This window comes from Pleurodeles waltl, chromosome 3_1 (genome assembly GCF_031143425.1).
Source record: "Pleurodeles waltl isolate 20211129_DDA chromosome 3_1, aPleWal1.hap1.20221129, whole genome shotgun sequence".
NCBI classification, from domain to species: Eukaryota; Metazoa; Chordata; class Amphibia; order Caudata; family Salamandridae; genus Pleurodeles; species Pleurodeles waltl.
In genome coordinates this window covers 1,980,029,171-1,980,053,564 of record NC_090440.1, presented here as the reverse complement: position 1 = coordinate 1,980,053,564, position 24,394 = coordinate 1,980,029,171, and the positions used below count along the sequence as shown (strand labels likewise).

The following is a 24,394-nucleotide window of genomic DNA, read 5'->3' as shown; positions in this document are numbered from 1 at the left end:
TTCTCTACCACCCACTCTTATGCCTTCTGTGTATAAAAACATAATGCTGGTTTCAATTATGTATGCTTTAGTATAGAAACTCACCAGCCGCGGATTAACATCAAAGTATTTTTGTTTGGGAATACTTAAAGCAGAGTTCAAGGATTTTAGCAGTACTGCTGGCTGACCTCACATTGAAATCTACTTGACCAAACTGAGTATCATCACAAGATCTACTGGGGGTGATCCGAATTTAGCAATTCCTTTCCTGTAGACATTTCAAGAACAAACTACGTAACTGGCTACCAGCACGTCTGGTTTCAAAGAACCCACTGCAGCACTTAATATGTATTGAAGAAAAAAATAAATTTAAATACAGTTTCCATCTGGTTTAGTTTAGTTACGTTTTAGGATTGATTCTGTTTTGACTGGGCGAAGAGCTTTGCTTATCATCTTAATCAAAAACAGGATGTGTCTTTCGATTGCATCCTAGTGCAATCAGTAGGTGGGCTCAGGGTTTGCTTGTTTTGGTTGTGCAATAAAGCTAGCAAAAAACTCATAAAAAGCTTTAAAAAAATGTGAACATTGCCCGAATCACGTCTGTTAGTGATCATGAAAATGACAAACATACTATAAATTAACTGAACACAACTGTTTACCTTTTATTAGAATTGATACTAACAGGGACTCCATTCCAGTTCTTCATAGGCTGGGGTTCGTGATTGTTTAGAAAATTAAATAATATGAACAAATGATTTTTAAAGTGAATATGCCTAAAACAATGTTAAAATAGAAAATGTTCAGTCTGTAAATGTGAAGGAATTTGAAACTGGATGCTAAAAACTGAGTTGGTGTCCTTCACTTGATTCGTGGGAGCAGCGCAATACAGCAAACTAAATTTAGTATGCACTGCTGGTCTCAAGCGAGCCACTGGTATGCGCCTACAAATAGAAAGCAAAAAAGGCCAAAGCGAGATACTAAGGTGTAACATATCACTTTGTCTTTCAGAAAGAAAACGCACATTTTGAAACACTCCAACCCTCCCAATAAAATTACAATTTCGATATTTGTTTGTAAATTAAACACATTATTTCATAATTTGTGTATTTGCTTGATGTATACTTGTTTCTGTATTTTTATTATTTTGAGGTTCGAACACTGGAAATTGTTTAGGCAGGTCCACAGCTTCTAGTAGTGGTTCCGTGGGGTTTTCCAGAAGTCAAACCATTAAGAATTAATGATCTATATTGCATTGATAACTGTCATGACCTTCACGCCTACCCAGGACCACTGAACAACCCAAACATCGTGCAGCCCATTAACAAGCATCAGCATCAATATATATATATATATATATATATAGATATATATATATATAAATATATATATATATATATATATCAGCTCCAAAAAGGTCCAAAGAAGGCACGCTTACTTCGTGTCAGTGCCTGCACCAGGGAAGGACCTAATCCCATCAATAATCTTCACACCAGTTTGACAATTTTGTCAAGGATGCGGCACTCACAGGATTACATCAATCTTCTTTTATTACATGAAAAGACCCCAAACAAACTAACACCAACACCAACACCAACGTGTTTCGACCTTCCCGGTCTTGATCACAGTTTTTCCGTGTGGATAGTTATTTTGCTTAATGATCTAACAGGCACCACATGAGTATGATGAATATGGATTTATATGTGATTTGTACATGCAAGTACTTGCTTAATATGGACAATTGCAATATGGCAACAAAATATAGAAAAACCAATATATTTTATAATTCTGTGAAGAACACCAAACAATATGTTTATGGTAACAAAATGTAGAAAAACCTATATGTTGTAATTCTGTTAAGAATACCAAACAATATGTTTGTTGCATATGGTAATTATGATATAATCTTTGTCTCTTTAAATGCTTGGCACATCTATTTTATTATTTTTTCCAGTGAAAAACCAACTCTATTCATATAGTGGCTATATGTTTCTAACTCTTGAATTGAATGACAATATGTGTACACCATTAACAGATTTGATCTTTGAACATTCATACTTAATATTCACCTGCATCAGAATGCTTTTGTTCGTTGTTTAAATAATCTTTTTCTCAATACTGTTGCTTCATAACTAATATGATCGGGTGATCCTTTTCTTTCTGGGCACTTGGCAAACATAATTTGATTATGGTTCTGAAGGGGTTTGTCTTTAACGAGATCGTGTGATTTTCACCCTTAAGATGGCTGCCGTGAGTGTAGTCCCCTTTCTATCTCCATGAGCATACACTCCGAAAGTAGCGTGATATTTGAAAGGACTGGACGAGCGTGCAGTCCGTTTTTCATTACAATTAGTGGAGACACAGACGGTAGGCAGGAGTACAGATAGGTCAGCCGGACCCGTACTCGCACCCGGCATAATACGTTTTTGAATTGGAACTCTGTCACAGCACATATATATGGGATGATTCTTTGGGTAAGTGTTATAATATAGTGATGTATTTTTGAAAGCTTGAGCGTGGGGGATGATCTGATTGATGTTGGGAATAAGGTGTAAATACTCGTTTGGAAAGCGAGGATTACAATTAGCATTGCAGACATGTTTTCTTTGGATATTCGTAGTGCTGTTGAGTACTTGGCATGGGGGTTAAGTGTTTAGGTTGGTTAGACTTAGTTGGTATACATGGTAAATTACTTGATATGTATTGTTGTTTTTGCTTGACAGATGGTATACACACTAGGACAGGCGAGTTTAGTAAACTGAATACATATGGTTACAGTATTAAAGAGTTGTTATTTTCAACATTTGAATTACGGTAATAATACGGCATCAGCAATATACAGGTAAGAAACTGGATTTGGTGTGGTTTTTCATTCCAACACCTGGGTCTATTAGAGGACCACTACAGTTTGAGGTTACCATATGGTTTGGAAGGTGTGGCGAATTAAGTTTTGGTCTCCCTATATTAGACAGCTTTTGTGCATTCCCCACAAATCTATACTAACATCACGATTTCTAAATTACTCAATGATGCACAGAATCAAAAGTGGGTATGATTTTATGGCACTAACATGCCTGAGCATGCATGTTTACTAATGCTACAAAAATCATCCATCCCACCCTTTGGTGGTGGATTTCCATTTATTCATATATTTCTGATAACTGATTCGGATTTAATTGACTAGAGCTTATACAATTGCAGCACTGACAAAGTCATTGGGGAAACCCCCGACGAAACACGTGTTGGCTGTGAGATTGGAAGTGAGGTTTAAATTGACGGTGAGGACCAAATTGGAAGACACACATGGAAAATATATGAGAATCAATTTGGATGACACACATGGAGAACATTGTCGAGCACAGACTTAATGATTTGGAATTTGGAGATCTGGTCATGAAATAGATTGGAACAATATATACGACGATCTTTTTGAATCTTCATTGAATTGGACCTGGACTAATATTTCATCACAGAACATTGGAATTTCCGTTGAAGTTTATATGTATTTCATTTTGATTATATTTTCTAGAAATACACGTAATGAGGTTCCAGTTATAGAACACTGACTCTGTAGTACTTTTTGATTAATTTTGGTGAAGTCATGTTATTGTACGAGTGCCTCTTGTCGTTCATCCAGGAAATATCATGCCTGGTTCCTGTCAGAGGATGGTGGTGCTTCTTCAGCAGCTTATAATAATCCTGGTTTAAGCCATCTACCTTCAGCAAATATCACATGCCCCAGTACTCAACATGGGTTTCCATACTCACACGTTTCCTTGGACACTTTCAACCCTCTCACAAAGTACTTTCAAAATACCATCAATGCTGCTATGAATTTTCCCCTAAAACGAGGACATCCTCCTGAATTACTAGCATCCGTCATACATACTAGCAACAGTTACTGAAAGCAGCTCCTGCAGATGCCAACCTGAATGACATCCTTTTAAAATGAAAAATGCATCATGGTTGACAAACGCAGTAAGATGGCAGCTAGTCTCAGCAATAGCAACTGATGCTAGGCTAACCTCATGTACAATTTATTAAAACTTTTAGTGCTACGTATCACAGCCATTATGGCACTGATTTTAGGGAGTGGATGACCATCCACTCAAATAGCTCAGCTTAGGTTGTACGAGTCTATAGAAAGATAGAGCTCTTTTATAGTAATCCAATGGAAAATAGTCGCAATGTTGATACATTTGGCTCATTGACCCCATTCTAACAGTCTATCCAAAACATCAAGGCCATTCCCCTCCATTCATTCTTAAAAGGTTATGCATCTTTATCAATCGCGGTTTTGTGTTCAGGACCTTTCAGTTCACCCAATTTGTTTTGATAACAAATCTCCATTATTCACTAATAATGAGACTATGTTATGCCTACATAGCATCTCATAATCCAGGTTGTTAGAAATGGGATCTCTGGTTGGCAGTCAGTTTGCACTCTGTCCAAGCAGAGACCCTCACTCCAGTCAGGGTAAGGGATATACACTCCTAGGATAACCCCAACTGCCCAACTCTTGGTAGCTTGGCACAAGCAGTCAGGCTTATCTCAGAGGTAATATGTAGAGTATGTGTACCACCACACAAAGTAACACAGTAAAAACACCACAAAAACACTCAATACGAGTTTAGAAAAATAGCCAATATTTATCTGAGTAAAACAAGACCAAAACGACAAAAATCCAACATACACAAGCAAAGTTATGAATTTTCAAAGATTAAACTTCAATATAGCACTTAGAAACCAAATGCTTCAATTTGGTGAAATCACGGCGTTGTGACGGAGTCGTTCCCAACAATCTGACGCCAATGGCGCTGGTCACGGAGTCGCACTGACCCCCAGGTACAGTACCTGGTGCAAATGAGGAAACAAGCCGGTGCACGGAGTCAGGAATCGAGGCGTTGTTGATCCAGTGCGGTGTTGGTTCCTGGGCTGAGGAGCATAGGAGTGGAGGTGTCGGTGCAAGGCGTTGGGTCCTTGCTGCAGAGCTGAGGCGGCGGTGCAAAGTGTTGGTTCCTTACACTTCCGGCGGGGTCGATGGCCGACGGTCAAGACGTGGTGGGGCAACCTCACAGGAGTGCGGTCATGACACAGCACTCCAGGACTCATGGAGTCGTGGACTTCAGTGAGGAAGCACAGGGATCGGGCTTATGGGGTCGGTCGGGATCGTCGCACTCCAGTGGGGACCATGGCTTCAGTTGCAGGAAGCGTTGCGAGATCTGGCAGCAGCGTCAGTCTGGGCATCATCCGAAGTTGGTGTTCTTAGTTTTTCTAGGTTTTTCATCAGCTTCTCCTTTCAAGGGCCCAGGGACTGGATTATGCACCACTTGGCAGGGTAGGGGTCTCAGCAAGAGAGTCCAGGTGGCGGCAGAGGAAGTCTTTGATGGCCCTGAGACTTCAGAACAGGGGCAAGCTCAGTCCAAGACCTTGGAGAAACTTCACAAGCAGGATACACAGTAAAGTCCAGTCTTTGCCCCCTCTACGGCAGAAGCAGCAACTGCAGGCCAACCCAGGAAAGCACACACAGCAAGGGGTAGTACTCCTCCTCCAGCTCTTCTCCTTTGCAGAGGCTCCTCTTGATCCAAAAGTGTTCGAAAGGTCTCGGGTTTTGGATCCACTACTTATACTCCATTCTGCCTTTGAAGTAGGCAAACTTCAAAAGGAAAGTCTCTGTTGTTGACAAGATCCTGCCTTGCCCAGGCCTGGCCCCAGACACACACCAGGCGGTTGGCATTGTGTGAGGACAGGCACAGCCCTTTCTTGTGTCAGCTCCTTCCTCCCCACTCCAGCACAGGAGACTCATCAGGCTATACCCCAGCTCCCTTTGTGTCACTGTCTAGAGGGAATTCACAACAGCCCAACTGTCAGTCTGACCCAAACGTGGAATACACAAGCAGGCAGAGGCACAGAATGGTTAAGCAAGAAAATGCCCACTTTCAAAAAGCGGAATTTTCAAACTGACAATCTAAAAACCAACTTTACAACAAGATGTATTTTTAAATTGTGAGTACAGAGTCCCCAAACTCCATATCCCTATCTGCCCCCAATGGGAAACTGCACTTAAAAGATATTTAAAGGCAGTCATCATGTTAACCTATGGGAGAGATAGGCCTTGCAACAGTGAAAAACAAATTTAGCACCATTTCACTGTCAGGACATGTAAATCACATCAATACATGTCCTACCTTTAACATACACTGCACCCTGCCCATGGGGCGACCTAGAGCCTACGTTAGGAGTGCCTTACATGTACAAAAAGGGAAGGTTCGGGCCTAGCAAGTGGGAACACTTGCCAGGTCGAATTAGCAGTTTAATACTGTAAACACAGACACAGCAGTGGCAGGTCTGAGCCATGTTTACAGGGCTACTCACGTGGGGGCACAATTAATGCTGCAGGCCTTTGATTTACAGGCCCTGGGCACGTCCAGTGCACTTTACTAGGGACTTACTAGTAAACCAGATATGCCAATCGGGGATAAACCAATCACCAATACAATTTAAACAGAAAGCATATGCACTTTAGCACTGGTGAGCAGTGGTAAAGTGCCCAGAGTCCTAAAGCCAACAAAAACTGGTCAGAAAAAATAGGAGGAAGAAGGCCAAAAGTTTGGGGATGACCTTGCAAAAAAGAGCCAGGTCCAACACTGGTGCTTAGTTATCATCACACCATGTCATGAATACAAACACACACCCAAACTCCCCATGCTCAGAAGTGACTTACAACCTTCTCCCAGATCTAAGCATCATCCCCAAAAGGACTTGATACAACCACTATAAAGATATACTGACACTGATAAACTACATACACTATCCTCTATATGCTTTTACATTAAACATTGAAAGTTTTTTAAATAATTATTGTACATGCACAGGAGTCACTCAACCAACCAAAAACAATTCCATGCACTTTCTATTTCAGCAACAAGAATTCTGCAACCATTGTTATTAGTCACCACACCTTTAGCAGTCACATCACAGCACCATGTTCCCCAGGCTTTCTCATAAATTGCGTTGATCTAAAAACATGTTAACCTTTGTTCAGCTATAGGTTACATAACATTGTAGCTAGATGTCCCACAGCCCTTAACGTTGCTGATTTCCTTTATCAGTGCAGTACAGAATATAAAGTTTGCCATGTGTCTTTTTGACCCACATTTAAAACACCTTGCTGACATGTTGCCAGTGGTATCCTGCCTAGTAAATTCCTTCTTGTGTCTACCACTACTTTCGGTGCGAACAGCATAAACATCTGCACAAGATGTTTTTGAGCACTTTCACTTTTTCCTATTGTTGGACTTGGCCCTCTCTGCAAGGTCACCCCCAAACATTTTTCCTTCACCCCTCCTGTTTTCTGAACCCGTTTTATTGGCTTTTAGGACTCTATACATTTAATCAATGCTAACCAGTGCTAAAGTGCTTGTGCTTGCCTCCTAAAACATGGCACAACTGACTTACACCTTATTGGAAAACCTAATTTACTTGTAAGTCTCTCATATATGGAACCACAGGTACTTGGGTCTGTAAATTAAATGCTACTAGTGGTACTTCTGAATCTGGAAACAACCACTGATCGTGATGATGCTTAGCGGAGAGCTCTTTTTGGTAAGTACCATCTAAAGTTCTTTCTGAAGGACTCTGGGCCATATCCATGTAAAGCTTTATGTGGCAAACTTAATGCTTTAAAAGCAATCCTTTTTTAACCAGTAGTCCTGGGAGTGAAAAACTCCTAAATTCGTTTTTCGCTACTTTAAGGTCTACCTCTCCCATTGGATAACATTTGGTTACCTTATAGTTAATAGGTGCCAACTTTTGATTGGGAGCTGGTAGGAATATCATGTTTAGACTCAAACTGTAATGTAAAATCCTCTTTAATGGTAAAGCCAGCTTTTAGGTTATAATTATGAAAATGCCACTTTTGGAAAATTGGCATTTTTCTGCCCTCAACTTTCTGAGGCCTTCTACGAGTTTTCAACTGCCTGGACCTGTTAATTGCTCCCCCACGAGGAATGTGTTATTAGGTTCAGACAGTGGACAATAGGATCTGGGTATTGCTGGGATAAGGCCATCCTGTCAGAATGGGAAGATTGGAGTTATTCCCTGTCCCACTTACATTTTGAAGGGCTGCTTCCAGCACACTCACGAGGGAACTTGACGCCAGCCTTTTGTAACCCTAGACCTCTTGATGCCTGGACAGAGGAAGAAAGTAAGAAACTTCTCAAAACCGGATGTGGGGGTAGACTAGAAGTTTCCTCCACCTCAAAGGGTGGCGCCAGATATAAACATGAGATCTTCAGTGCAAGAACACCACAAGCTTCAGAGAACTCCCTGAAAATGCCCAACTGACCTGATGCCACCGCCCATGTCTGGACCTGCAACTGGACCTGCCTGAGCCCTGCTGGCTTCTGCTGGATTAAGTTCCTGATCCCCAGGAGGTGTCTCCCCAGGTACTGGACCGTTGGCTGGCATCAGGTGAGCTTCTCCTGTGAAAATCCAGAAGTTTTGAACTCTGGGCTCTGGACTTTACAATGGTAACTTTTGCAACTGGACTAACTTGGTCCCTGTATCGGGCCCACACTTCATCATGGTCAGCCTGAAATTGTGATTTTGTCCCGGTCTAGCCTTACCAGATACCCACAGCTAGCAAACGCTTTCTGCTTCTTGGCGCCATCTTTACTTAATCCTTTACAATTCCATATCTTTTGTTCTACTGATTGGATGTTCATTGTTTTGGTCTCATTTAATTTACTTCATTTTACTCTATTTGTTCTAAACTGGTGTGGGATATCGCATGTGTTCTGGTTTCACTTTGTTACTGTTGGTGTGCTGCATAAATACTTAACACAGTGCTTCGAAGTTAAGCTACCAGAGGGTTAAGCACAGGTTAACTTAGTGACTAGTGGTTCAATATGACAAGGATTGTGGTTGTTGCTTGAACAGGGTTAATACTCTCCTCAACCAATAACCCAATTCCTAACACCTGTAGAATTTCACAACTGCTGTTTCTACAGGCTTGAGTAGGATGGGAATCTTGCAAGACATTAATTTTGTGTTAAATCATCTTGTGACAAAACCTTACTAAAAATTGATCCTGTTTAAGCTGTTCAGCAAAGTTGTCGCACTCACATGACACAATCAATACTGTAAGTACTGGTACATAAGAATCCAGTTTCTCCAGCAAGGTGCTTTGACCACCAAACTTGTTGTACATTAGAATATCTTCCTTGGTTCTTTATAGCCTCTGCTGATCAAATGCTTCTTCCTCCGACCTTTCCATCCCTAAACAAGGCTCCATACACATCTCCTTCTGCTAGAATTAAAAGCCTGTAAAAATACATTGAAAGCACTAAAGCTGTCTTTTTATCCAATTGGAAATTTACCAGGATTCTGCAAAAACGTACAGGTGGTACAACTGCTTCCATGATGACTGCAAGTACTCAACGGTTACTAGAGCATATAAATCCTTATCAACAGTGTGAAAAAAACAAAATGTGAACATGTTCATTAACCACTTGCTCACTTATCAAACGTTAAACTAAATGGGTACTAAGTTTCTGCAAACACTGGTCTGTCCCTAAACCTAAGCTAGAACCTTAAGATCCTGTGAAGCAAAGCTATTCATAAAGCTCAAGTTCCATCAGGCTAGGATGGGTGGACGCTCCTTTGAGGTGCCTTCCAACTTATCTGCATGAAGTTACACCCATCGTGAAGTTCTGAAAAGATTTAAAGATCTGTCTTTTCAACTCGGAGTACCCTCTCTTCCGTGGTCGTTACATATATTTAGCCCCAGGATGCACCCTTGGAGTAGGTGTCCTCATTGTATAAGTTTGCCATTCATTCGTACAACCATTTCAAACGTTAAGCCACAAAGGTTGTCAATTTGCTAAACAACAGGTTTAGCAAAACAATTCTCTTGAAAAATGAAGGGTTTAATTTTTTTGTGCAAGGCCACGCCACAGTACCTCACATTTCAATTATGTTTTATTAGTTGCTCTTGCATGCTCTTTCAGTTTTGATGGTGCAGACACCTACTTCAGAACATGGTTGGCAAAATGCATAACATCCAAAAGAGTTGATTCTATGCCCATATGTCAACCAATATGCTATACTTCTACAGCATCTGACACCCGAAGCAGTGATGCCCTATTCTGATCCTTGCTTTAATAGGCTATTGGTGACAAACATTGCATCAAAAAATGGCCATGTGACTTTGCCACAGCAAATAGGCTAGTCAACATTCAGAGCGTCAGGGTGTGGTCACTGTCCAAAACGACTCCCACATGACGTTTGTGGCACCCTTCAATATGGCTACACACCCAGTGCCTGACTATCATAATGGTTGACAATAGTCTCAATGTGTCAGCCAAGCCCACTCATGTGAATTCTAGCCCTGGCCCAATGAAGACTGCAGATGCTCCCATTAATGAGTACTCGCCTGCACTGTACGCTCAACCCCTGTGCTCAAGGTTATTCACTCACAATGCATGAGACGGGCGCTCTCGCAGTAAACACAGTATGAGGAATCTTTTTCACGGGGCTGATGTGACTTGCTATTGCTGTCGCCAACATTATAAGGTTAAACGACAGTAATGATTCAAGAAAACAGTAATCCACACATAGAAGATGAAAATGTCCAAGAGCCTGATTCAGAGCAATGGCAGTTGCTAAACTTCCAGGTAACAACCTGCATTCAGGCCTAAAGTAAACATTCTACAGATACCTGAAAATCATGAAACCGGAAGTATAACATTAAACACACTAACACCCAGACAGGTTATGATCGACATTCCCTCAGCGGTGAGAAGGGCTTTGAAAAATCTACAGCTTGGAGTATCCATGGAAGGAAGGGCTAATGCTTCCTGAATATTGTTGGTCAAGAAAGTCTGCCACATCAGTGCCACGAAAGCTGGAAGATCCGGGGCGTATTATAACAATAAAACAGACCAAAATGTGACTAAAAGGAGCCTCACATCAGAGTCCTGAGAAAAGATGCTGAAAGTATGCAAGAAGGACCAGGTAGCCACTCGACAAATATCCAGAATTGGCACCCCTGTAAATAATGCAGGCACTGCTGCCCACATGTGGAGTGGGCTCTGATCTTTTGTTTGCTAGGTGGTGGGTGACATCATTTGCAGCACAACACATTCCATCTGAAGTATGTCGCTTAGACACTGCTTTACCTTTCTTGCAACCTCAGAAGGAAATACAAAGCTGATTGTGACTCCTGAACCCTTAATTCATATATGATTCATGCGAAAAGTCCTCTTCAGGTCCAACCTAAGCAGAAGAACCTGCAATTCTGCCGAGGAGGAAAAAGCGGAAGGTAGATGAAATTCTAAAATAACCTCGACAAAAACGAAAAATGCACATTCAACACAATCTTATTCATCAAGTGTATTTGACAGGAACAGCATAGACGTAGCTCCTCCAGTACCCAACCCACATGATGACTCAATGAACATTTCTTTAAACTTACACATAAATAAGACAAACGGAGTCGCCATCAAGGTAGTATGAACAACATTCAGATCACACACTGGAGAAGTGAATGAATGAATATTTATTGTGCGATTACTTAAAATCATTATGTAGATAAAAAGAAGACTATTGTAACAAAATGAAAAAAGTGTCGGTAAAAAGGAATACATTCATCTAAAATTTAAGATAACAGTTTCAGTTCATTAAGGATCCTGCATGAATGCCACTGTGGATCTGAAGTGTAAGTGCCATGTCCAGCGGTTTGTGCAGTCTGTGCTTGAGGCTGACCTTACCTTGCAAATACTCTTGGGACCACTGTCCGTTTCAGCAGTGAGGTTCATCCTGAGACCCGAAAAGCTGAGTATACTAATTCAGACCCTCATATTACAGTTTAGGTAGCCTGCCATTTAGCAATTTAAACACCAGATGCGTATGTTTGCTACATTTTACAAGGTGTGTCGTGGTTTCTAGGGAATACAAGAGGTTCAACGCCTCCACAACCATGCATGACCCATGATGTAGGAAAACTGACTTTAAAAGCCAGTGGTGAGCATTGTGCAGGGCTGGACAACAACATATCAAGTCCGGTTGTGTATTATTTAGGATGTTAGACGTGGAGCATATGCGCCTTTCTCTAATAGAGCCCTGATGTCCATTGTCCCTACAGTTCGTGGAGTTGCTTTTTTTTATGGAGGATTAAACAGCAGTGTAAAGGATCAAATTATTGCCCCAATTTTCTGTGGCCAGATTTAACGTACTTTTCGGCAGCTGTATTCAGGTAGCAATGACAGGGATTGCTCCCATAGATGAGGAGGGTTTTTAGAACCGCTTTCATAGTTTTCAGGAGCTTTGATTATCCAAAAGAAATATTTAGCAGGTGCAGCCATACATTCAAGTTTTTGTGACACTAGGCCGAACTCCAAGCGGACCAATGTGTTCCATGAGTATAAAGGTAGTTGGAAGATTCACTTGTACCCCACGCATTGTATTTTATCTAATTCAGTCCCAAATATTCCAGGGTACTCTTGCTGGCCAAAGCTGACGGAGGGCATGAGATTGCTTTTATTACCCTCCGAATAACTTCGGTCGTGGGACTGAGGAGGCTCGAATTTAAGTTGCACAGGGCATACATGATCACTTTTCCTTTGACCTTCATCTTTTGTTGGAGTGTAGTGGGTTTCCATGTGTCATTAAACCTTGCAGCAAGGTAGTTATAGGTCTGGATGCAGTCTATCACCTGTGACCCAAGCCTCCACACGTCTTGTTTTTTTTGGATAACGACCGAAAATTACCACTTTGGTTTTGCTTGAATTGCCTAAAGGTTCCTTCTTTTCATTGTATATATTCATTCATCCAGTGGCTTCTGGAGCCCTATTTATGTGTGATCTAGAAGGATAAAGTTGTTGGTATACTGCATTAGGAAGATATTGTTTTCTCCAATCGTCAGGGTTATCAAGATGGCTTCGGACAGTGCGGCGCCTAAGTCAGTTGAAGGTGAATAAAACGGGGGGGGGGGGGGCGGGGAGGGGAGGCAACCGTGTTTGAGCCTGCGATCTGTTGGAAATTTTGAGGCAGACTTTTAGTCGCAGAGCTTGATGCGTACTCATGTCTTTGTGTACAGCAACATGATGGCCTTCAGCAGTTTATTTGGAATATTCAGGTTTTTCAGCTTCTGCTAAAGTTTATTGCGGACCACACCATCAAAGAAAGTGGAGTAGTGGAGGAAGCAAGGAAACACGGGCAAGCTTTGTATGACAGCGCCACGATATTGTCTACCTTTGATCCTCCCTCACAGAAGCCACTTGGATAGAATAGGAGCAGACCCTCTTCTGTGACCCATTCAGCTAATTCTTTTAGTAAGACACTTGCATATACCTTCTCATTAATGACCAGTAGTGAGATTAGCCTGTAGGTTTTGGGGTCTGTATTATCCCCGTTCTTGTGGATCATGAGAGTGAAACGTAAAGTGTTTAACAGCCCTTCACACATGCAGTCTGTAGGTTTCGTAGTGCTCTGCTGAGAGAAAGCATAGGCTTGAAGCTCTCTCTCCAGCAAAGCGCTTTTCACTCTTTCTCCCAAAATAATGCACTCGTAGTAATGATGCATAGAAATTGGTGTATAAGTCTGCCAATGTTGTCTAGCTCTGTTGTCTCTGATCTGAGATGGTGAAGTCTGACCAATAATTAATGATTTCACCCTGGCCCGCCAAAGGAAATGTTTAGTCATAACACTTCAAACTCTCATTGGAAGGGGCCGCACGGATACAAAAGGTGAAAGAAGGTGCTATGAAATAATGGCCAAATTAGTTTCTAAACTGCCTGGCTCATACCATGGTTTTTAATTCCTGCTGAATTTATATTTTTCTAAAAATGTACACATGTGCAAAAATTACACCTCTTGTGACAGTCATGTTTGTCCAGCACACCAAGAAAATACTGGGATATTTCATGAATGAAAATGTGCTGGAAAACGCTCTATTCCACCCTATTTTTTTTAATCTTCCACTTTCCAGACAGTTTAGCTGACAACATTTATCATGTCAAAGTTGAAAACAATAATTCAAAAAGTAGTAAATGTGCTCCTTGGTGTCTTCCTATGGGCAAGTCAGTCGAAGCATGTCTAATGAGAGGTAGAGGAAGGACTTCGCTTCGAGGGGGCACAAGCAAGTTCTGCCACTGGAACAACAGTTTGTATTCGTGGTTTTTTTAAACACTTTCAGATTTTATTATATTAGAGACAAACCCCAAACTCTAAGGCTGTGCCCTTGGTTATCTTCCAGGAAATCTCAGGACGTCCTTCTTGCAACTAATGGGAAACCAGGGGCGGAAGCCTCTCCACGTAGCACACCCGAGAATATAAACACTCACAAAACTGGATGTTCTGGATGAAAATAGGTGTGCTTTGAAATAGAGCTACAGCCTTCTCACTACAGATAAAAGGAAGTGGGCATTAGTGATCTGTGAGGAACTGACACTCGTGCAGTATGGGGAGCTCGTGCTGGTGGGACGTCAGGCCACAGCGCTCTCTCACGCATCTTTTACATGTGCCAAATTCTCATCGAATGCTCACGCTAACGAGGCACTTTTTGACCGAGGGCGACTGCAGAGAAGGAGGGGCTTAAACTGGAAACTGATCAATGAAGCCTTCTCATCGTCACAACATCTGCACGTGCTGCGAGAAAGCTAAAGCACTGTTTTAGAATGGCCCGTGCTGACATGAACCAAACCAAACCCACCCTCCCGCCAGCTTTGTTACTTCACTGTTAAAACGTGAGCAACTCTGCTCTTTTGCATTTCGGTGAATGACTTAGTTTTACTTTCAGAAATACAGTTTGTTTGTACACCTTTAAAGTCTGGAAAGAATGACAGCCATAGGTAGTCGGTTCTTTAACTAATCAGGAGTACATACATCATGCCCGCACTGATTTGCACTGCAACAGGAACTGGAAGCACTCAACAACAGGACAAGTCTATGTGAACTTCCCGCCCTATCTATCAATTTTCTAGTTACTACCAAAGCAATAATTTCTAACCACAGCATAACACATGCCTATTACGCACACAAATATGTTTGCTTGCAGTGTGGAAATCTGCAAATCTATCTTTTGTGCAAGCTCAAAAATCCATATCTACAGATAGGCAGCTTTGACTCAAATAAACTTCCTAAATCCAAACAGAATTCCCCAATTTAATTATTTTTTCCTTAACTCTACATTTGTGAGCTAATGTTCCAATATTTGGTTGAAAAAAGTGTGGTCAACAGGTTCTGGCCTGTACTCACCAATGCACTGTCCATTAAAGTACTGCCCGAAAAGCGCTTGGCCAACAGCCCTTCAAAGTTGGTTGTCCTCTGAATGGCAAAGAGTAGCAATTTCACTTCAATTTCCTTGGCCCTCGTGCGCATGATCTTTGCAAGGTCTGTCCTGCAATAGGAAATATATTGTTTTTAATCCTGAGTATTGAACAAACACATAATGTAAAAATATGATTACCATATTAAGCATTACCCTCTTTACATCGTAGGGTATGGCGGCAACACATTAACAGACCATCAAATAATTTCTTCTCCTAATTGTTCTAAATTCTAAATTGATATTTCACTCAATCCTCCCAATCTCTATTCCATTTGAAATAAACATTACAAAATTAATAATTCATTTATGGACTTCTGCCGAAACGTAAGATATTATTCACTCTGAAAACAGAAGCTCAGAATGGTACCAAACATATATAACCCACCATAGTTACGCATACTTGGATAAAGAACAGTAGGCCAAAAAGTCAAGTCACAAAAGAGAAAAGAGAGTGATTTAATTCTTAGCGGCCAGGGCAATGTACTAATAAACTCTGTTGCCCTGACGGAGGTCCCGACCTTCAAATTTAAAAATGTCTGTTGGCCAAAGGACATTTCTAACATTCACGCGAACGCCGTCAGTGTATTGGTACTTTGCTCAAACATGACGCAGATGTATGGCAAGTTTCCAGAGTTTTTGATTTTCAAATACAAAAATCCAAGTTGGGTTTTTGTGTGAAATTTAAAAAAATGTAATGCCACCCTCGCCATAGGAGTCATCCTCGATGATGAGGGGAGCATTTTTAGTTTTTTTTTTACTACCCCTTACGGCTAGGATTTACCTGATGGTGACAGGCAGTAAAAAAAAAGCTACATGTCCGCCCATCCCAATTGGGCTGGCGTGCATATAGCTAATTCTCAGATGGTCCTTAATCCATTGCACCGTTGGAGATGTTTGCATTTCATCAATTAGAACCTGACAGTCAGACCTCAAGCAGAGGTACTGTGGCTTTCAGAGAAAATGAGATACTACAACTTAGATGTCTCCTCAGTTACAAGGGTTACATTAGACGCCTGGGACTATCTATCTTAATGCAAAGGGATAACCATTCATCGCTCACCTTTTTTCGAGAAATTCCTCTAGGGCCTCAGGATATTCAAATTTACTCTACACTCAACACTAGAACTCTACATCAACTCTACATCAACATACAGGAAAAGGTGGGCGGAGAATATGGGGGTATCGCTCAATGATCAACAATAGGATAATATTTACATTCATACAAACAATTTCACACATCATACAGAAGGAAGGAAAATGCTTTATAAATTCTCTTTAAATGGCACTAACCCCAGAAAGTCTCCAATCTACTGACAAAAATTATTTGAAAAATTTCGAGACACTGTGGAGGAACGTGTACTATCTTTCATATGTATATATTATGGTCCTGCTTCCGACACAAGACTACTGGCTGCATCGAGGGCAGGGCTATAGAACATAATCCTGTTGCAATACTACTCGGAGTACCTATTGAGGATACTTACCCCTTATTGTCCTCTAGCAGAAAAGGAATCTTGCATTTCCTACCTGCAGCTAAATAGACTATACTGGGACTTTTGGGTGAAGAGCTCTCCCGGAATATCGATACAAGGCTGCAAAGGGATTGGTGACTTCTAGCGTAGGAGAAAATAGAGTATGATCTAAAGAATTAATCTGACAAATTCAATTAAATGTCCACAGTTTTCTGAACAAAGGAAAAATAAACTGACTTTGCCTAACAAATTGCATGCTTTAGGTCTCTTGTTCCAGACAAGGTGATGCTGTCACTCAGACAAGAGCTCTTCTGGATGGAGACTTTTGAACAATCCAATGACAATGTTGTGCAAACCAATTGTGTATGTAAGGGGGGTATGTACTGGTGTCATGGGGGTGAGTGGTGTTTTTTTTGGAAGGAGGCCTTTTATTTAATTATGTTATTTCTTTCTTCTCCGTAAAGTACGCAAAGAGGATAATGTTGAGAGGGATTTGGGGGAGTGGAGGGATATCCTGGAAAAACTGGCAGGCAATGGACTCTATGAGGCGCTAGAGTCCATCGCTTCTCCTGCAGGGGATATGGTAGACGATCTGGATGTCACACCCACCCACAGTCCATCACGCTTGAGCCCAAACACGAAGGTGCAGATTGGACAGGTTCGGGTGGAGAACCATCCCCTGCTGCTGTGACAAGATCCTCCCGCAGGGGCAGTCTGAGTGGAGGATCGGTGGCCATGCTCAATAACTCTGAATACCATACTCTCAGTGCCCATTCTGGAGCCACCAAGATGACTTGGGCCCATTCGTTCCTGATCTTCTTGAGAACTCTGGACACAAGAGGTATAGGCGGAAAGGCATAAAGGAGGCGGGAGTTCCACTCAAGACGAAAAGAGTCTCAGAGCGAGTGCCACCTTGGAAACTCCAAAGCACAAAACAGCTGACATTGCACGTTCTTTGCAGAGGCAAACAGATCTAACCAAGGCTCTCCCCACTGCTGAAAGAGACCTTGCGCCACCTACGGATGGAGATGCCATTCGTGATCGGTTATCCATCGAAGGCTGAGCTTGTCTGCTCTGACGTTCAGAAAGCCCGCCAGATGTTGAACCACCAGGGTGATGTCCTGATGTGCCAGCCATGTCCAGAAGCATAGCGCCTCCTGACAAAGGGTCTAGGACCCTATTCCACCCTGTTTGTTGCAGTACCACATGGCAGTAGTGTTGTCCATGAACACTTGCACTACTTTCCCTTTGAAAGAGGGAAAAAATGCTTTCAACGCAAGCCTGATCACCCAGAGCTTCAGAAGACTGATATGGAGTCGAGACTCTGCCGCCTGTGGCCACCCCACCCCAGAAGTGACGCGTCCGCCTTTATGGCTAGATCTGGTTGTGGAAGGGAGAGAGATCTGCTGTTGACCCAATGCAGATTCAAAAGCCACCACTGCAGGTCTTTTGCAGCCCCCTCTGAGATATGGACCATGTCGGAGAGATGTCCCTGATGCTGCACCCACTGGAACTTCAAATCCCACTGCAGAGCCCGCATATGCCATCTGGCATGTGTCACTAGCAGAATGCAGGAGGCCTTGAGGCCCACCAGCCTCAGAATCAGTCTCACCAAAACCCAAGATAGAGGCTGAAAGATCGGAATCATAGCCTGAATATCCTGGACTCACTTTTTGGGAGGATAGTCCTGAAACTGCCCTGTGTCCAGAACAGCTCCAATGAAAGGAAGCATCTGAGAGGGAGTCAGGTGTGACTTTGGCACGTTTATAGTGAACCCCAGCGTGTGCAGGAGGTTCACCGTAGTCTGAAGGTGGGAGACAACTTTCTGGGGTGAGTCCGCCTTCAACAGCCAGTCGTCGAGGTAGGGGAAGACTGAAACCCCCAACCTGTGCAGATGAGCTGCAACTACCGCCAACACTTTCGTGAACACCCGAGGGGCACTGGTAAGGCCGAAGGGGAGCATGGTAAATTGAAAGTGCTCGTGACCTATCACGAATCGTAGGTAGCATCTGCTGGCAGGCATGATGGGAATATGGAAATAAGCGTCCTGCAAGTCCAACACTACCATCCAGTCTTCTGGGTCCAAGGCAGACAGGACCTGAGCCATGGTGAGCATTTTGGATTTCTCCTTCTTGAGGAAGAGATTGAGGTCCCAAAGGTTGAGGATAGGATGTAAGCCCTTGTCTTTTTTTGGCACCAGAAAGTAGCAGGAATAACAACCACGACCTACTTCTTGCGCAGGGACCCTCTCTATGGCTCCGTGGGCCAAGAGAGCCACTACTTCCTGACGGAGAAGTGCCTAATGATCCTCCGGTATACAGCTGACTGATGGGGGCATAGCTGGTGGGGTAGATTCGAAGGGGAGGGAGTAGCCCCTTCGAACGATCTGCAAAACCGACCTGTCCGTAGTGATGGAGTCTCAGTAGGGCAGGTGATGGGGAATCCTGCCGCCAACTGGACAGACTAAGAGGGTTTGGAGGCTGCAGCGGGGGGTGGGGGAGGAGGACTGGGCAGACCTCTGGTTCCCTGCCCCATGACCATGTGGGATTCCACGTTCCAAGCCACGCATCGGCTAAATGGCATGGGTGGCACAATGGCTGGGAAAGAGACGCAAAAGGGAGCCCCTTCCGTGGCCACGAAGGGGACCAAAGGCGGACAGTTAGGGACGAGGGGCAGTGGAAAGGCAGAGGGACCGAGCTGTAGCCCGGGAGTCCTTGAACCTCTCTAAAGCAGAGTCCGCCTTGTCTCCAAAGAGATGGGAGCCATCAAAGGGCATGTCCATAAGTCTGTTGGACATCCCCTGAGAAACCAGATGTACGTAAGCCAGGCATGGCACCTCAAGGCCACCGTCGTCACAAACAATCTACCTAGAGAGTCGGTCGTGTCCAACCCACATCAGATAGTGAACTTTGCCATGTCTCTCCTACTGAAGACAATGGCACGGGCTTCCTCCAGTATGTGCGGCAGAACTTGCAGAACCGTATCCAACAGAGAGTGGGTACAGTGGCCCAAAAGGCATGCAATCTTCACTGACTGCAGCACGAGGCTGGAGGAAGATAACATCTTCTTCCCAAATCGTTCCAGCCTTTTTGATTCCCTATCCGGAGGTGCAAAAGGGAATGCGCCCAAGGATGCCTGGATGACAAGGCTCTCAGGCGTGGGGTGTTGGGACATAAATTTAGGGTCATTCGGGGTGGGTCGATGGCGGTGTGCGTTAGTCCTGTTCACAGGAGCCCTGGTGTTGAGTCTGGACCACATAACCGAAAGGACATCGGTGAGGGCTTCATTGAATGGAATAAGAGGCTCAGATGTGGACGCCCCTGGTTGAAGCACCTCCGTCAAGAGATTAGACCTGACCTGAACAGTAGGTAGCTCAAGGCCGAGGACCTCAGCTGCCCTACAGACCACCATGGAATAAGTTGCTCCCTCTGCTGTGGGCAAGGAAGGAGGAGACCGCATGCCAGCGTCTGGAGAGGTATTCAGACCCCTGGCCTCGCCCAAACTCCTGTGCCCATTCCAAGTTAGGGTCATCCTAGTATTCATAAGGGTCCAGTGACCCCTCCAATCCTTCCCCGAATTTGAACCCATAAGAATAGGGGTCAGAATCCAACCTGGGGTGAATAGGCCCCAAAGGAGGCGGCGGTGGCCAACACTGGTCCGACTCCGAGTCGTTGGGGATCAGGATTGGGTCGACGTCAATGGTGGGCAGCACCAACGTCGGCAGCGTCTATAATCGAACCAGCGCCGGGGAAGGTCTCAATGGTACGACCGGCGCCGGTGCGGATCCGAGAGCGGATCCGGCGGGGACTTCGGTGGCCAGAGCCAGAGCTGCCGGTGCGGAACTCGAAGGGCACCTGAACTGAAACCCTTGGGCCCGAAGGCACCGTAGCGGAATCTCATAAAACACCTTTAATTGGACAGGGGTCACCCTGAGTCCAGGAAACTCAGGGAGGCAAGGAGCAGACCCAGAAGTAGGCTCCGAAGACGGACCTTGAGCGTCAACGCTCCTCCCGCATCGCATCAGCAAAGTGATGGGGCGAAGTCGAAGGATGACAGGATCTCATTGACTTCTTCCTACCTTGACCCGAAGCCTTTAAGAAGATGAGTGGTGGTGGCTCCGCGACCGGTCTCAATACCTTCCCCGCGAGCAAGACCGGGACCTACATGGAGTTGAGAGCCAGGCCGCCATAAGCTTGAGGGACCACTCCCTCAAGGCCTTCGGATGCATGGCCCGGCACTCGGAGCACGACTTCGGGTCGTGGTCGCGCTCTAGGCACCACAAACAGACCTAATGCAGATCCATCACCGACATCATGCAGTGACAGTCCTTGCACGGTTTGAAGCAGGTCTTTGGGGACATCCATTGACGCACCAAAAACTCACAAAAAGTTGACAAAAGTGTTGAAATCGGTAAAAAATTTACCAAGGGTAGCTCTCTCTGGATCAGCGCGTGGCGCAGAAAGAAAAGAACTGCACTGAGGTGGCGTTTATGTACTACTCGCGACGTCATCACAGTGACTTCAATGCCAATGGCGCCGGTGGATCCTACCAACGCCACCTACCGACACGCAAGGCTGTTGCTTAAAGAAAAAATCTCCGGATCAAGTCTGACGCCTGGGGGGAAAATTCTAAGGTAAGGAATCTGTAACTAGAAGTCTCTATCACATTAGGCTAACTAAAACTTCTTCATACATCACAACTGGATTTCAATGTCTTGCTGTCCGTTTACTGGATTTGTTCCTCACAGCAGAGACGTATTGGCTTTGTCAATGATAATTAGCCATGTTGTACAGCAGTTCTGCTGCTGTGCAACATGGCTAACACTTTATGAAAGCGCAATGAAGCAGTCACAGCTTCATTTTCTAGGAGTGTGCAAATACACGTGCATGCACCTTTAAATTGAGACAGGCATTTTCTTCTTTTTACTTACCAATTGGAGGCAAAAAGTGTAAAAAAGCACCATGACGCAGCCACTGTGCAACTTTGGAGACGCACACCAGCACTCATGTGCACGCCTCCAAAAATGAGGTTGGGTGCAGCCCTAATGATCGCCAGTGGCTGAGATTATTTCAAGCAGCCGTCCATCACCTTGTTGTTTTTGCATTTGCCACCCTAAGTGCGTTGGGTATTTGTGCCTAGACATGGGTCCTGGGCTCAGTGTGCCACTGGAACCAATCTATACCTGGCTGAAGAGCCCTAACTAGGGTGAAATCAGTCCAATGTTGCTTGTGTTCTGGTTCAAGGAAGGACCTGGCCTGGCAGTTCAGGCTGGACTGTTCTCATGAGGAATAGGGTCAAGACTGATTTGCATATGGCTGGGTCCAAACTGAGATGGCTTGGTGGACAAAAAAAATGGATTGGGATGCGGCCCGAGTGATTGCTGCTCTTCTCACCACCATAGCAAAAGATGCTGGCTCCTCCCTAGCCACAGAAAGAGGAGAGACCGTGCCAGTATCTGGGGAGGTGTCCAGTGCACTAGTGTCCGCCAGATCCTCACAACAGCCCATGTTAGGATCTAGGGGCTGGTATTCTTCAGGGTCCAGTGGGATCGTCTCAATCTTACCCAAGTCCTAGCCCGCAGGAATAGGGCTGAGGCTCTGGCCTGAAGGGCATTGACTCCAGGCAGCTCAGGAGACCACATTGGATGGCCACCCTCCAGCTCCGTGCAGGAGTCAGGGACGATAATGGATATGGCGCTACCAGAGGGTGCCGGCAGCGAGGGGTCATTGACATTGGGACCAGTGCTGCAGAGGGTCGAGGTGGTATGACTAGCACCATGGATTCACAGGACTTGACGGGGACCGGGGGCAGAACCACTGGTGGATAACCAGTAGGGGCCCCTCCCATACCTGCAGGGACTGAAGGCACACCAGCAGGTTCAGGCCACCCAAATATGAGGTGCATGGCCTCAGAAAATTCACAAAGTTGGGTGGGGTTCGCTCCAGCACTGCAAAGCCAGACCTTGAATGACAATTCTCCCTCATCTCGCCGAATGACTTTTACGGATGGGGCAAAGTTTAATCCTATTTGACTTCTTCCTCTTCTTCTTTTAGTGGGACTTACTGGAAGATGACTGAGTGACACGAGGATCTAGGGCTCCATGACCAATCCTGGGGCCTCCCTCTCAACTGGGATCAAGACCATTGTCACACTGCACATTCAGCAGCAAGGAGCTCAAAAGACCGCTCCCTCAAGGCCTTCAGGTGCATTGCGTGGCAGCTGGTGCCAGTCTTTGCATCATGGTCATGCTCGAGACACCATAGGCAAACAAGATGCGAGTCCATCACAACATCTGTTGGGACAGACGCCCTATGGCTTAAAGCCTGCTTTCCTAGCTGACATATCTGCCACGCCAAATGAAAGGATCTTGGGAAAAAAAAAGTACACATTAAGGCACACGCCCTACAATATTATAACACCATTATTTTTTCTTCGTGTTCCGTGTTTATTTCACATTCAGATAGCCATCTTCTATGTCCAGTATCAGCCAAACTTCAGCTAAAACTCCAGCCAACATGTGTTTCGTCTATTGGGATGTAAGCCATTGACTTCATCAGGGCTGATTGATGTAATGTCTTGATATGTATAGGCACCAAGAAACTTCTAGTACCCTATTTTCCAAATCACTGATTTGCTTCTTACTACCCTAATTATTTTCAACAATTTAATTAATCCATAATCTCAATTTATTTTTATCTTTTTTTTAAATAACCCATCAACCCCTCATGGTGGGGATCCGTTTCGGTAAGTTCCTAGCCAAGAGACGTGCTGCGAGTATGCTAAGTAATATCGATATTGTGGGAGACGGAAGGGCACAAGAGAGATCAAAGAAAAGTGCTGGGTAGCGGAAAAGACACCGCAATGATACACCCACCGCTTTATTTTGTAGGAGCGTGCCAACATGTGTGTGCGTCTACAAAATGAGGCAGACTTTTTTATTTACCAATGCGAGACAGACTGGTAAGTAAAAAAGCAGCACCAAAAGCATTTCTTTAAAAACACATTGTGCCAAAGTGCTTAAAAAAACAGAAGAGTTTGACTCGAGGCAGGGAGTAGTTGAGTTAAAAAGCAAAATGTAAGGCATATGGGAGAAGGAGAAGAGTGCGGGCAAGAGATAACAATGTGGAGTGCCGGGTGGGGGAGAGAAGGGCACAAGAAAGATCGAAGAAGAGAGCTGGGTATGGGAGACGAGACAGCAAGAAAAAACAATATGGAGCACTGGGTGGGGGAAGAAAAGCACCCGGGCGAATGAACAACATGGATTGCTGAGGAGGAGCAGAGAAGCACAGCTGGAAAGCCTATTCCCTTACATAACAATTTAGGAAAAAGTCAAAAAGTTCCCAAAAAAGCGGGCGCTCGTGGCAGAACTAAAGGAGCCAATCAGAAAGGTGGTAAATAGACTATGCTCCACGAAAGGGACAAATACATGAATCATGGGCTCAAACAAATAAAGACAACAAATGCAAGCAAATGTGAGCAACAAATACAACAGTAAGCAATGAGAGGAAAACAGTCCTAAGTAAGCTTACAGAATTTCCCCAGTATGACTTTGCAACCAAATAGCTACGCTGTCTGGGCGGCTTTGACCTAATGATATAATGATGTTTGTTAAATC

The 24,394-nt window shown here is 44.1% G+C and overlaps 1 protein-coding gene across 1 annotated transcript in view; it reads right to left on the bottom strand.

Moving 5' to 3' along the window:
• Window positions 1-24,394, bottom strand: part of VPS53 (VPS53 subunit of GARP complex) — a 693,920-nt gene that overhangs the window by 332,366 nt on the left and 337,160 nt on the right. Inside the window, exon 11 of the mRNA XM_069226380.1 lies at window positions 15,235-15,376. Within this exon, the coding sequence (XP_069082481.1) occupies window positions 15,235-15,376 (142 nt within the window). The remainder of the gene's footprint in view (window positions 1-15,234; window positions 15,377-24,394) is intronic.